The sequence below is a fragment of the Lytechinus variegatus genome, chromosome 1, assembly GCF_018143015.1.
Source record: "Lytechinus variegatus isolate NC3 chromosome 1, Lvar_3.0, whole genome shotgun sequence".
NCBI lineage: Eukaryota > Metazoa > Echinodermata > Echinoidea > Temnopleuroida > Toxopneustidae > Lytechinus > Lytechinus variegatus.
The window spans coordinates 41,161,038-41,176,454 of record NC_054740.1 but is presented as its reverse complement, the minus strand read 5'-3'; the positions used below and the strand labels follow the sequence as shown (position 1 = coordinate 41,176,454).

Sequence of the window (15,417 nt, the reverse complement as noted above, 5' to 3'; positions counted from 1 at the left end):
AGATGATGGAATCAATCAATAAGCAATACAATGTGATGATCATGACAGTAAAGAATCTGATCCACAATGTAATTATCTTGAAAGTGAATGAACCTTACAGTGTAAAGATGATGAAGCCAATATGAACCACAGAATGATAACCATGAATATGAGATGCACAGTAAGAGCGTCTTTATTAAAGGGTTTTGAAACTGGCCATATGAAATTGACGGACATAACATCTTTACTGACTATATTTATATTGACATCCCTTGTATATCAGAAACTTGGCTGCATTACCTCGTAAGTGATGTTCCTTTTAAAACTGCTGATATTATCCGACGTAATAGGTCTAATAAACAAGGAAGGGGCATTTGTATTTATATACACAAAAATAAATATTATAATATGCATTGAATTGTCAATGCTTTATCAGAGCTTAATCACAGATATAATAGACACATGACCAATAATTGTTAATCCTTGAGTCTCTTCATTCATCTAATATAATAACGTGAATCATTATACACACATGACTTTTAGGGCCTCAGACACATAAGTACAGGCTGCTTTTAAGAGGTCATGGGGCCCTGTTTCATTATGGTAACTACCATGGCAACAGGGCTCATCAGCCAATCAACATCAAGGTTACCACGGTAGTTGCCATAGAGTCACAACAGTTGCAACTCTTTATGAAAAGGGTCCCAGGCTCATTCATATGGATTTGTTTTTTACTTTGTAACTTCTTGATTATGCTATTTTGCAAAATAAGATTGAATTGAATGAAAAGAATTAGAAATTAAAAAGATGCCCCAAAATAATTTGGCAGACAGTATTGTAGCTTCGAAAATAAAATCACATGTTACGAAAGTTCAATATCTGCTCTTCTATATATCTCAAAGAAAATGATCAAGAGCAGATTTGATTACCTAGGCAACCATCAGTTTTCTTCAGTAGTTCACTAGCTGCCTTGACGATGGTTGTCATGATAGAAAGAACATTGACCCTTGCTTGCTGTTCAACAACCTGAGATTTAGGCTCCACCCTCTGAGTTTCACTCTCTGCCGCAGTACTATAAAATGAAGAAAAAGTGAATATCATAATAAAAAAAATTGAACATATGATTTATATACATGTAGCATTAAATTTTCATCAAGTACGTTATTCTCTTATTTTCATTTTGTACGCATCCAATGGATAGGGTCATTACAGACTACAGTTGTTCCGTTCACATTTTGTTTTATCCAGCAGTCCAGGGGGTACAATTTCATTTTGCTTAAATTAACATTATAGTACTTTTTGATAATGTATCAGTTTCTTGAATGAAATAATAACCAATACTATCGCTATGGAATAATGATGATGATGATACATATTATACATATACATAGTGGTGCCTGTTCAAACACCAGCCACGCAGAAATTGTGTATAATGTATACAGAGATACATGTAGGCTGTGATACTGACATGAGGAGATTTTTTTTTGGGGGGGATGAGCAAGAGACCCAAAGGCTCTTTCCATCCCAATTAGATTTCTGAAAAATAAATCCTCACTCATTCAACTCACTCTGAGAACATGCAAGAAAAAGTAGTTATGTTTCCACTCATAACTAAATGTTCATAAATTAGTATTTTTTTTATACAAATTCAGTAATCAGGAGACTATTTTCAATCATTATGACGTGACCATCATTGCCATAGTTATAAAACATAATTTTTCTTGAGCTGCCGTCATTTTTTTTCAATTTAGATTTAAATGTTGACGCAACCCAGTGACAAAAATTTTAACTTTGACTTATTTTTCTCAAAATTATTTCCTTGTCACTTGGGAAGGTTTGTGAAAGAAATTGATAATAATATCATAATAATAGATTAGATTTGTAATGTGCCAAATATACTCTGCAGAATGCCCAAGGCACAGTGAAAGAGAGAAAGAAAGAAAGAAAGAGAAAAGTACAATGATAAATCATCAAAGGAACAAGAAAGAGTAAGAAGCATTGAATACATGTAGATGTGTCTGGAGGCAATGTTTAAATGTGTCAATAAAAGTGCATTTACGGATAACCAGGGGAAGGTCATTCCAGTGATCAGGGCCAGCTTGAACAAAAGCCTGTAACCCCCATTTCTCCACGGATTTGGGAACAACTAGGGAGTCAGTGTTGGATGAATGGGCTTGTAGTAGAGAATCTGGTAGAACAGGCTTGTAGAAGAGAATACTTACTTGTAATAGAGAATCTGAGGTATCTGCCCCCTTGTTTGACTTGTTCCATTGCTACTCAATCTACATAAACTAAACGAGAAAGTCACTCCGTCAGGACATTTCACATGGGTCATCCCACCGTCTCCGTTCACCGTCCTGTTACCATGGTTACGTAGTCTGACCGCATACTTGATCCCTTCCTTAACCGGGACTGGACGGTCAAACTTGATCTCTGCAATGTCCTTGGCAAGGTCAAGATGGCCGTAGGACCCTTTGACGAGCTCCAACGAGTTCCATCGTTGGCTGTGACCGTCTGGCCCCACCTCGCTCTGTAGAGTTAAAGAATTCAAAGTTGTTCCATGCAATTTTATTTAAAAAAGATAATCTTTCCTTCTCAGCGTGAGTGAAGATATTGATTCAGTAGTAAGTGTGTTTTCAATTCTATTTTGAATTGGTCAAGTTGGTAGGAGAAAATTCCACAGTGCTTTGACACCTTTCTGGAAAGCCCCATCTCCATATGATTTAGATTTGAAGAAGACTTTGTAAAGGGATTTCTTGAAACAGGTCCATGAAAGGACTTGTCAGATATTTTATCGACAAGTTTTTTCATGAAACACTCCACAAAACAGAGAGTTTTCTTGGATACATGAATTTGGATAAGTTCTTGACGGTTGAATATTTCATGGAATTGCCTTAGTCTGGGGGCCGTAACAAGCTTAGCAATAACTTGGAGGGCTGATTTTTACCACTGGGTCCCGAAACACAAAGGTTAGCGATTGATCGTACGCTTGATTGTTACGATTGGTTGTACATTGTATTCAATGCAATCAATTGTCGAAAAATGTTCTATGATCATTGCTTTGTGCTACGGATCATACACAATAGTCAATGCAATCAATCGTAGGAATCAGACCCACAATCAATCACTACTCGTAGTAAGATAAATTTCAATAAGATTTACTTTGTTTGGGCTTCTTCAATTATTATATTCTTAATTATATTTCTATTAGTTATGCTTCTATTGATTTACTGTGTGTTTATCTCTATATCGTCAGATAATTGGATCATAACAGACAATACTCACATCATTTATTATTTCACCAGTCTGTATTTATCAATGACAAGTAGACCACCTTTGTAATTTTTCCAATAATGCCCCATTTAAATCTAAAACATCAATCAGTTTATGCATTTTAATTATTCTTTTAAGGAAATTTCAAAATTTCACTGTGCACTGAGTTAGATTATTTTTTTGTAATTTGTATGTTTTGTAAGTTTGATATTAGTATGCAGTGCTACATGTGGGGGTGATATGCTCCTGAGCAACAGCTATTCAATATGCTTTTATCACGCCTGACTAGCATGTACACTGCTCCATTCTGTATCGTTTGTTTTTACCATGTTAAGTATCATATATGTTTGCATCATGATTCGGTCAAATGAATAATAATAATAATATTGTTTATGTAATGGGTCCCTGACCCTGAACTTACCCCATCAAGCAGTTCTAGTTCATAGTTGTAGTATCCTACACCTCCATAGACGCAGAAGCCAGCCACCATGATACCAGGCTTGTCAACACTGAAGCAAACCGCATCAGGGGTGCCGTTACCAGTACTCCAACCGCGGTTCTGACTCACCCGATTGAATCGTGATGGGGTGGTCAATAGAGGGCGTCCCGAGGTCTGATTGTCGCTCTGTTTAAAAGAGAAAAGTTGCTTACGATGTCAGTTATCAAGCTTGGTGATGTGAGAAAGAAGGGGAAATGAAAGAGGATAAATAGAAGAAGCAGGATGAAGAGGAGTTGAAGATAGGGGTGAAGGAGAATGAGGACAAGAACAAGAACAAAGAGAATATCAGGAAAAAGAGGAGGAAAGAGAAAGGAGAAGGAAAAGGACAAACTCAAGGACAAGGGACCATTATTGATTATTATTGATCTTAAGAATAATTAACCTGTATGAATCTGCAGGAACCAAGAGAAATGGGGAAATCGCTCCCCGGAAGAAAATATACTTTTTATCTGATACGTACCTCGCTGATGCATGCCATTGCTGACAGTTCACTCACGATACATGTTAGCAGTCTGCTGGCATTCTTCACCAGGGAGCTGGGAGAGCACTGCTGCTTCTACAAAGAAAATAATTATACATTATCAGTCAAAACTATCTTGACGAAACTTGTTAAGAAATGCGGTAAACTAACAAACACAAGAAAGGAATTAATGTCGACCACTGTATCAATGTCCAATCTAATAATCATTTTATATAGTACCTTTTCCCTTTCAGTTACAAAGTGCTGCACACACACTACTATATGTTTCGATATGCAACAAAATATAACAGAGTCTGACTGACAACCATGCATTTGACTTTTGGGCCACTCAAAATTCCCTGATTTTTTGCTTGTTTGAGGCATTTTCCCCTAATTTGAGGTATTTTAAAATCAAATTCCCTGATTTTTACCAGACTGGATAAAAGTAAAAATGATTTCCCAGATGGGCTGGGGACCATGACAAGAACTACAAGTAGAAATCAGAATCAAATAATTTCAGACAGGTCCCACATATAAGGCATTGGGTATACAATGTACGTACGCCATGGAATTGCCGATTGACTATTTTTATTCTCATAACATGAACATTATCCAGTAATAAAACTTTTACTGTGTCAGCTTCGAAGTACTGGAATGGTTTGCCTCTAATAATAAGGCAGTCTCCATCAATAGCATTTTTTAGAAGGCATTAAAAAACCCATCTCTTTCTTAGATTATAGTTTTAGCATTGTATAATTCCATTTAATTATTTCAGTGTAAGCGCTTTGGGCGTTACGGGAAAAGCGCATTATAAGTAATAAGTAATAATAACAATATTGCCCAATGTACGATGGTAAAGACTACTGTACCTTATCTAAGGCTTCTCTGACGGGAGTTGTTAAGAGGATGAGAAGCTTGTCGAGGATTTCTTGGAAACTAGTGTTGAGTGCTATCACTCCTTCATCCTGCATAAGAAATGAAAGATTAGATGGTCTCTGACCATGCTACTGATAACATAGATGATGCATAAAGTTTGCAATGTGGTTAGTCCTGAAAAGGACTGTTGGATGGTGGGGAGATAAGAGATGGAAATCAAAAGGTCAGAGACACTTCTCATTCTCATCTTTCTCTTCTCCCCATCCATTTTCCATCTTGCCCCAGAAATGTTCACAAGAGGCCTGTAAAAAAAAAGAGCCCTCCAAATTCCCAATTTGACTGCAATGTTCATCAAGTGATGCAAGTTTCAATTTATCATTACGTTACACACATATCTTTATTGATGAAAACTTTTCAATTTTCTGGATCAAATTGGGTGATGAAAGGGAGTAATTCATGTTAAACCCCCTATGCAAACCTCTACCATCCCTTCCTCTTCTTGTCATATGGATATCGCAGTTTGGAGGGCAGTTTGAGAAAGGGATGGGCAGTTGCTTCTACCCCTCCCCCCAGCAGAAATTAGACATAGGGATGAAATTCACCTGTATCCGCTCTTCCATATGAACTGCAAGCTCTGGAAACAGCATCCTTACAGTTCGGCTTGGGCAGCACTAGGTAAATGTTTCATGGAGTGTTGTTCAGCTAAGGGAAAATGATAGGTGACTGCTTCTACCCCTTCCCAACTTACCAATACCCTAATCCCAATGAGGACTCACCTGAACCCTATCTTCCATATGAACTACAAGCTCCGGGAACTGTGCCCTTGCTTCAGCCTGAGCAGCACTTGGTGAATCCTCCATTGAGAGCTGTTTGGCGAAGGGAACAGGAAGAGGTACTGCTGCATTCTGGTCCTGGGGATTCTGGTCTGGATGTTCCCTCAAGATGGGCAAGACTTTGGTCAGTTTGACCGTCGAGTCACACAGGGCTTCTAGCACCGCGGCCAGAAGGTGACCATTGGCAACTGGGGCAAGACACTGGAAAAAGTAGATTGAATATGAGGAAAGTCAGACACCTTTAATTCTAAAATAATCAGAATCAAGGGAATTTTGTCAAATCCGCCCTATAGGACAGCAGATGTTTATGAAATCCTTCCAAGCTGGAGCAAGAACAGGAACAGGAACAAGACAAGACAAGACAAGACAAGACTAGACTAGACTAGACTAGACTAGACTAGACTAGACTAGACTAGACTAGACTAGACTAGACTAGACTAGACTAGAATAGAATAGAATAGAATCGTGTATTACCGCACATGCCACACGAGCCACCACAGTAGAGTACCATATTTTGGCCATTTTCAATGCTAAAACCTTCCAAAATTAATACCAATCTTGACTGTAATTATCGACTAAATATCCCTACACGTATTAGAAAGATGACGTCATTTTTAAAAGATCAACTGACATTTAGAACCCATATGTTTTATAAAGTCACATGGCTTCAGGCCGGCATTTCGGCCTATCAGGTTCAAAGGGTTAAAGGATTAAAATATCCTCATAGTTTAGCATGTTTGAATTAGATGGTGTCTTAACCTGAACGAATTACTAAATAACACACTCCCCCAAAAAAATTGGGCAAAGACCGACTACCAATATTAGCTTTGGACTGGGGCCCGTTGCACAATTTATACGCAACTCAATAAATCAAGCGCAACTCCCTCATCTGCATTGGTCAGAAATCAAGCTATGTATGATTTCTTTAAATTTAAATGTATTACAAATCTTTCTCTACCAGTTCCCTTGTGAATTAAGATTAATTATGTTTTAAATATACATTGTTTTATATTGTTGCTTTATTGTCCAACTCGGTGAACACTTGGTGGAAATTCATCTGGTTAATATGCATGCATACAAAGTATAACACATAAAGAAAATATATGCAAATCAATATGCACTTGCTTCTTCGTTCCTTTCAAATTAGACTTAATACTCACATTTTTGCTGGAGTTGAGAAGATCACAGAGAAAGACCCACTTGAGTTGTGGTGTAGGGTAGAAGGCATGGAAACAATGCACAAAGGTGCGATGGCACTCCTCGACAATGCCCCTCACGATCCTCCTGAGGCAGTGTGAAACGGTATCTGATGAAGTGGTCAGCAACGACCTGTCAGCGTCTCCTGCGGCTCGTTGTACCTCCATCTCCGTCAGCTCACCGAGTATCCGCTTCAGAAGGTCACAGGTCATGGAGATGCATTCTGGGAGCTGTGATGATCCGCTATTCGGACGTTTCCCAGTCCCTGTTGAGATGTTAGGAATGTGAAATAGTAATGTTGCAATTTTCTATGTGAAACATGCTATTATCCCAGCTTTAGCACTTCACAGGGGTGGAGGGTGGTAAATCAGCATATTGCTCCAATCCTGTGTTTCTCTCTTTTATCTAAAGCTATCTTTTCTCATTCAGGCTACCTTTCTTTAGGCCTTGTTAGATGTGCTTTGCAGGCCCTGTATTTTAAACCACATTTTTGTATAATTCCCATGTAATAAATCTACATGAACATGTATCTTGTTTCATCTTAATGTATTATGGAACATGTACATACTATGATAAGCTGCTGTACATTCATGCTCTCTTTGAACTGTTTATACTGTATGCATGTTGTTTTTCAAGAGCCTTTTTAGTCAGCTTGTGAAAAACTAAAGATGAAATATACTTGAATGAAATGACTTGAATCCTGATTTCAACGCACCTGGATTAGGGTATATTTCACACACATGATTTCTTAGTAATCTAAGACAGGCAGAAGCAATGTAAACTAGTCTGTCTAACTCATTGCACGCGTTTAAGAGTTCCTGGTCCTTCTTCTTTGAGACCTCATCCACATTCTTCTTGAACGTTGTCCAGCTCCATTGAAGAAGTTTCAAGAGAGATTCAAACACCTCCTACAGAAAAAAAACACAAATGATGAAATGAGAAATATTTATCATTATCACAAGCATCTTCTTCCTACTCATTGTCATCCCAATCACCATCATAAATGACTAAAATGAGGTAATAGGTGCATACATTATTCTGCCAATTTATTTCGCTACACTTATTTTATTAAAAAGTTGTGGTGAGGGGAAAAAGGGATGTGCTTTTTCATGTACATTATAGAGAGGGAGTACAACTTCATACCACACACTCAATTGTAAGAGAAATAATTATCTATCATTAACATAATTTATCAACAGCTTAGGTAAGGGAATCAAAACTTAACAAGCAAAGCAAAAAAATTCACTAAACCACTTCAGTGATTCAACAGGCCCACTTAGATTCACCTGCTACTGTGGTTTCAGCTACTGAAAAAGAAAATGTGAACAGGGCCCTGTAACACAGAGCTAAGCAATTGATCATATGGCTGATTTTCATGAATAATACATACTAATCAATGCAATCAATTGTAGAAATTAGCTCTATGATCAATTGTTAAGCTTTATGTAACAGGGCCCAGGTTGACTTACCGGTGTTACCGAGCTACTGAACGATGATGAGAGAATGTGAACAGGCTCCCCGTGAGATGATTTACCTCGGTAGTTGTTAGCATCGGGTTGCGGCATCCTAAACAAAACAAACAACATAAAGAAAGTGAGTGACAAATTTACAGCATTCATAGAACTGCAATGACAATGGTATGTCTGCATCAATTAGCAATGATGAGTTCATGACTTCCAGCCACAAACACAGACGAGCTGATGAAACATCCAAGATCAGATGTGAAATGTTCTCTCCACTTTCATTTAGTTCAAGTCTGATTTCAAAAATATTTCAGAATGACTCTAAACATTGTGCTCAAATTCCAAGTCAAATATTCAGTACAAAGTTAATTCAACATCATATGCAATTTAGCCCAATAAAATCTTGTGCATTTTGTCTCATAGTTTATACAAAATACATGAAAAGAAGGAGCACAAAAGGTACTCGTAGTTCATTACTATCTTCGATTTAATGGTAGAGGTAAAATTAAATGAAAAAAAAATCACTGATAACCTTAAAAGTCAAAAACAATATATATTTGCATTCAAGTTGACAAATCCATAACTGCTTTTTTTTTCTTTTTTTACATAAAATGTAACAGGAAATTGCAGCAGACAAGAAGATTGCTTGGGTTGCCAATTTGAAGAATGAATATTCATCAAAGAAGGCTTCATTTAATTAATGTCCCAACTGAGTTGATTGAAATCAAAAGAGTGTTTCACGAAGCATCATGTTCTTGACTTTCACTGACATATTTGCTCTTATCCAATCATAGGCAAGTATTTCAGTAGCTTAAAACAATATTCAATGAAAATCACTGGACTATTTGTTTCATGAACTGCTCCCCAGATGAAGGTAACAAACCTGTAGAGTATCTGTGGAATCTGCCCTGCGTTGATGTCGGTTCCATTGTTGGATTTCTTGGAACTCATGAACTGGAACGACACTCTGTAAGAGCAAAAACAACATATGGATTCCATGGTAGTTTAATTGTACGACTCCCCCAAAAACACTATTATAAGCAATTTTTGCACACAAAAACAAATAAAATGCAAACCCCAAATTGTTACAAGAATGAAAAAGGGGGATGTGGAGCACATGGCTTATGGAAGAATAGTGCCAGTTTGGAGAGGGGGGGTCATGCTTGTTACTCTTTGATACTTGATGGCTTGCCAAATGTAAGTTGGAAAACTAAGCATAACAGATATCCGCATTCAATACTAATAATAATGGCTGTAATGAAAATATCAAAAAATTGCATATTTCCTCTTTACAGATTGTGTAGCATTGCTCTACTATGGGAGCTTGGGAAGCAATATCATATTTTTGACTAGCCACCTCAAAAACCAACAATAAGTCACCAGACATGGTTCTTTGTAAATAACCAAAATAGTCATTTGGTCTTCAAAATTTAAGATAACTGGTTTATTTTGAAAGAGTAATTATTCTTCACACTTTAATTTGTATTCATCAAAAGTTTAAATATAAAAACAAGATAAGAGTTTTCTCTGACATCATTTTTTTCAGACTAATAGGAAGTTTCACTGATATTGCATAGCATGCACACCTCATGTGAACCCTAACTTCAAATCTTGTTTTCTTTTTATTCTTTTAAAAATTTTTTTTTTTCTACATGTACATGTATATTCAATCAAATACTAAATGTGATTAATTGATGATCAATTTTGAAATACTACATACCATCTGCTTTCTGAAACAAGATAAAAATTCCCAAATTCATTATTGGTGACTTAATGCTGGTTTTGGGGAGCAGGTCACATATTCATCTCCTACATGTATATCTGACATTGTGAAGCACATATATGTATTGGATGTATACTTACTGATCCTCTGTTGTAACTGTACCCTGGCCACTGGATCCACAATCACTGCTTGGTCCGTTCACCCTAGCCCACGCTACATACCAGTTACCGGCTGTCAATGGTACAGGCTCCTCAAATAGTATAGGAAACTTCTCTCTGCATGCAAAAAAAGTCAATTTTAGAGAAGGAAACAGATAAAGGTTTGCCTTTGAAGTCTCAATTGGAGTAACATTTATGGGGCCTACAGTTGTACATTTGACATACAGTATTTGACTTCTTTCAAAGATATTGCATATTTTTGCATTATTTCTTTATGAAATCTAATAATAATTGTAAATTGAAATGGTATTATTTACAGCATATTTCTTTATCTTTTTGACTTGGATGATACCATGACTGTACTCATATCAAAGAATTCCTGAAATACTAATAAATATTACAAATATTTCATATTCATCATTTGTTTATATATCACATCACATGACAAGACAACTCTTTACTTAAAATATATTCATCAAAGATATCAAAAGAAATAAAGATAGACAATTGATGATGTCATGATGATGTCAGAGTAATGTCATCATGATGTTAACAATCATACCTTGCTCCACAATCAAAGGTGATGTCATCACTCTCTGCCAACCACTCTCCATCCAGCTCATAATCTCCACCTTTTGTTCCAAGATCATACACCTGTAAATAAAGAAATGAAGAGTAATCTCATATTCAAATTGGCACACATTGCAGATATATACTTCAAATCGGGCTAAACTCTATTGCATGCAGACAGAATTTATGTCTCTACCATTGATGTCTTCTAATATTTTCAAATATTGACCTCTATGTCCATTGACCTTTTGCCCCAGAGATCTTGATCCCTCAAAAGGGCTTTTCATTTTGGTCAAGAAAGAGATATTATCAAGTATATAATGAATATTATGACCTTTGATATTGACCTCATGATCCTCTAGTCTTATCAGATCATCAACTTTCCAATATGCATACATTTACTTGAAACAGCTTAAAATATTATCGTACAAAAGAAACATCCATTATCCTCACAAGAAGATATTTCAATGTATATAATTACCCTTAACTGCTTAACTGAATGAACTTCCCCCCCCCCATTCAATCAGATTACTGACAATCCCATACACACATAGATGAGCCAAGTTTGAAATTACACCCTCAAACGGTTCTAAACCCAAGTAGGTCAAAGTTTACAGAGGTCACCGAAGTCTCGATCGACTAACGATCTGTCTCACCTTGATCTTAGCACTGTACTCTCCTCTACCACCAAACAGACCAAATCCACCCAGTAGGATGTCTGCATCAGGACAGAATCGTACTGCTTCAACAGAATGACCGGAGTAACCCCAACCACCTCCATAACCTGAGTATAAACATAAAGAAAGACAGTAACATCAAACAACAAACCCAACTTTGTACAATAATAAAAATTTTAAAGAATTAATGAGGCGCTTACCACAGGTATTTCTGAGCGCACTGTGTTCTGTTTAAGGTTTATACTTGGAAGGGGGAAAAAGACAAATACAAATGAGTATTGCTTATAATTAAAACAAATAATAAAGTTATCGAAGTTTAAAGTTTGGCAATATTTTAAGAAAACAGTCGTCATGAATATTCATTAGGTGGGCTGATGATGTCACATCCTCACTTTCCGTTTTCGTATGTTATAACATAAAATCATATGTTTTTCATTATTTCATACTTGCGTGAATAATATGTCTCCCTTATAATGAAATAAGTTGCAGCAATAAATATCTAATGCACTAAATCAGTTGTCAATCCAACTTTTCTAGTTCTTGGAGGAAAAAAATTGAATAAACCTAATTTCATACAACAAAATACAAAAGAACAAGTGGAGATGTGACATCATCAGCCCACCTAATGAATATTCATGACAACTTTTTTCACAAAATATTGCTAAAATTTAATATTCAATAACTTTGTTATTTGTTATCTGATTTTGATGAAATTTTTGGCATTTTGCTCAGTGAATTCTACTCTATTTATCAAGATATAAATACTTCCAGCCTGGACCATCCCTTTAAACAGGTAGGTTTTGAGTAGGGTCTTGAACTGTCTTACAGATTTGGCATTATGAATTTGAGAGAGTAACTTATTCCAAAGAGAAGGGGCAGTTGAAGAAAAAGCGTGGTCACCATATTTTGTAGAGGTTGGAGGTCAACACCTTCAAAGCTTGTTGTACACAAGCAAATGGGGGCCTAATGTGCACCATATGTACTGTTGCACATGTAGTGTAACGTCAAAAATGTACCGTTGCATGGTTCAGGAGATGACCATATTTTGTAGAGGTTGGAGGTCAACACCTACTTAGCTTGTTGTACACAAGCAAATGGGGGCCGAATGTGCACCATTTGTACCGTTGCACACGTAGTGTAACGTCAAAAATGTACGTTGCTTGGTTCAGGAGGTGACGTCACAATACAATTCAATTCATTGCACTTGCTTTATAGTAAATAAATGCAATATGCAATATACCTTGGGCTTACTGGCTACATGTGCACTGTTACTGAAGGTATGATGAGCGCTTGTCTTATTTTGCTTTTTGCTTACAATAATTATTTCCTCAATTTCATGGATTAACATAGAAAAAAATTCTTATTGTTCATATTTTTGCTAACTTCCACAAGATTGTACAACACAAATAGCAAAATTAATATTCTCATTTGTGCAATGGTACGATATTTTGCATTCAGCGAAAGAAAGACATTTGTTCAAGTTGGCAAGCTATGCCTCCTTAAATAGAGCATCTTTCTTTCAACTCATGCAAAATCTCAAATCATCACACTCATATGTCTATTTGCTATTTGCAAAAAAATAAATCCTAAAAATATGATCAAACATTGTCTCATGCATTTTCTTCGTAATGCATACTTATCATCATATTTGTTTGAGTGTGTCAACTACCCACAGATGCTAGTAAAATCTCATAGAGACATGAGTAACTTTACAACAATGCAAATAAAAAAGAAGAGGGGAACAAAACCTAATTTGCTGCATCAGAGTAATGTTTGGGTAGAACGAATTCAGCCAGCAAGATTTCGCTGCTGAATCAGAGAGACCCATTATTGATCTAGGAAGTTATCCATTGAGTGACACACCATCACTAGAAAGGGGAATACCCATGATAAGGGGAATCCCCTGTTAATGAATGATGTAATCACCATGGGTGTCCATCAGAATCACATGAATAGAAGTCTATGGAAGACTGGTGAAACCGATGACATAACTTCCCATGGATTATAATAAACAATTGAGGAGTACCAGGAGCATTTTTTTTTTAGAATCATTGCATTTAAATAAGACTGGGTGAATGATAAATATCTACATCAGTATAAAACTAAAGTACATGTAGTGTCAAAAACCTCTTGTACAATAAAACAGAAATAAATCTTAATAATAGTGTGCCTTAAGATAAACAATCTCCCTAAATAATATTCATGTAAGGTGAATAAAATATCAATCAACATCAAAAGACATGCCATTAAAGAAACATGTGCAACAACATGGTCAGCAAATAAAATTTATGTCTTCTTCGAAACCATACATATAAACTTGACAACCGTGCAAATCAGACTGGAAAAATTTTCTGATTGTTCTAACATAATTTGGTCTACTACCCTTTCCTATTTGGTTGGCCTCACCTCAATGGTCTAATCCCATGTTGGTTGTATCCAGTTCATCTAATAACATTATGTCCCCATTGCCACTTATTCTATTTACCTTTTTATCTTGTTCCCATTGAGGCAACACCCATTTCATCTAATAACCACAGGGTCTAACATTACTTAGTCAATATTTTTAACTGAAGATCAAGTGGAATGAGACCAACCGGTCATTAGACTGAATTAGTCTTAGTGAGAGGAGACCAAGTGCAGTGTTGGCCAAACGGAAAATACACAAATCTGGTAGATCAAATGGAGATAACTCATCTGGCATCAGACTGTTTCGTAAAGCTGTTTGTAAAGTTACGCATGTTACGCTCGACTGGAACATGATCTTAGGTCCTTACTCAATTACATGGAGATATATCGCTTGGCATGAGAAAAGGTCACCAGTCGTGCGTAAAGTCATTCGTATCTTAAGAACAGCTTTATGAAACACCCACCTTGTAGGAAGTCAGAGCCATGCTTTTCCTGCAGGAATCCTGAAAGCAGTTTTCATTATATATCATCACAGTAAGTTTAAACAAAACAATGGGGACTGCAGCTGCAATGCAAAGACGCATAGAAATTCTTATAGCGGGATTCCAACTAAAAATAATTTTGACAAGTTGTCTTAAACTATCTGAATATAAACCACCAGACTTACCTTCAAACCGGTTGACCACACTGAAGTCTTCTTTGGTATAGACCTTGGCAACAGTCTGGACCTGAGTCTCCGACTCCGAGATGGTGAGCCCCAACTCTCGGCTGGCCACCAAGGAATCCAGGCAGGCCAGGACATTGAGGGCGATCTGGGAGCCGTCAATGGGGATGTGAGGGGTGCAGGGAAGGGCCAGCTGAGGGGTGAGGATGGAAGCGGCAGGGGGTAGCTCCTGGAGGGTGGTGCCAGCGGAAGCAGGAAAGGAGGAACCAGTCTTGAGGATGTTGAAGCACTGGATCTGATGAAGCAGTGGATTGTAGCTGTCGGGGAAAAATGAATGGAGTTACTTTGTGACAATACAAATGCATATCTTGTATAAGTGCCTCATAAGAGTTGATAACTAGATAGGATATTGAAAGATTTGAGTTGCATTTGAACGAAAACCACCAACAAATTTGAGTTTGATCAAAGGATCCTTAAGTAGACTCCGAATTCATTGCCACAAACTATTTGTATGATTTATATTAACTTTTCTGTTCATTCTACTTCCTTTCACACATATCATCCAACAACAAAGTTAGCAATCTCTTCCAAAATAAAAGCTTTTCAAATACATATGTAGTCAAACCTAGAAACCAACTG

At 36.8% G+C, this 15,417-nt stretch overlaps 1 protein-coding gene across 4 annotated transcripts in view; it reads right to left on the bottom strand.

The window, feature by feature from the left end:
* Positions 1-15,417, bottom strand: part of LOC121414204 (E3 ubiquitin-protein ligase MYCBP2-like) — a 93,819-nt gene that overhangs the window by 36,630 nt on the left and 41,772 nt on the right. For all 4 annotated transcript variants that reach the window (XM_041607288.1, XM_041607303.1, XM_041607295.1 and 1 more), the window contains exons 22-35: positions 14,782-15,095; positions 11,688-11,815; positions 11,024-11,115; positions 10,444-10,578; positions 9,464-9,547; positions 8,587-8,683; positions 7,833-8,025; positions 7,081-7,382; positions 5,864-6,121; positions 5,081-5,176; positions 4,212-4,307; positions 3,674-3,877; positions 2,202-2,509; positions 909-1,051 (exon numbers count right to left, since the gene is read on the bottom strand). In XM_041607288.1, the coding sequence (XP_041463222.1) occupies positions 909-1,051; positions 2,202-2,509; positions 3,674-3,877; positions 4,212-4,307; positions 5,081-5,176; positions 5,864-6,121; positions 7,081-7,382; positions 7,833-8,025; positions 8,587-8,683; positions 9,464-9,547; positions 10,444-10,578; positions 11,024-11,115; positions 11,688-11,815; positions 14,782-15,095 (2,450 nt within the window). The remainder of the gene's footprint in view (positions 1-908; positions 1,052-2,201; positions 2,510-3,673; positions 3,878-4,211; positions 4,308-5,080; positions 5,177-5,863; positions 6,122-7,080; positions 7,383-7,832; positions 8,026-8,586; positions 8,684-9,463; positions 9,548-10,443; positions 10,579-11,023; positions 11,116-11,687; positions 11,816-14,781; positions 15,096-15,417) is intronic.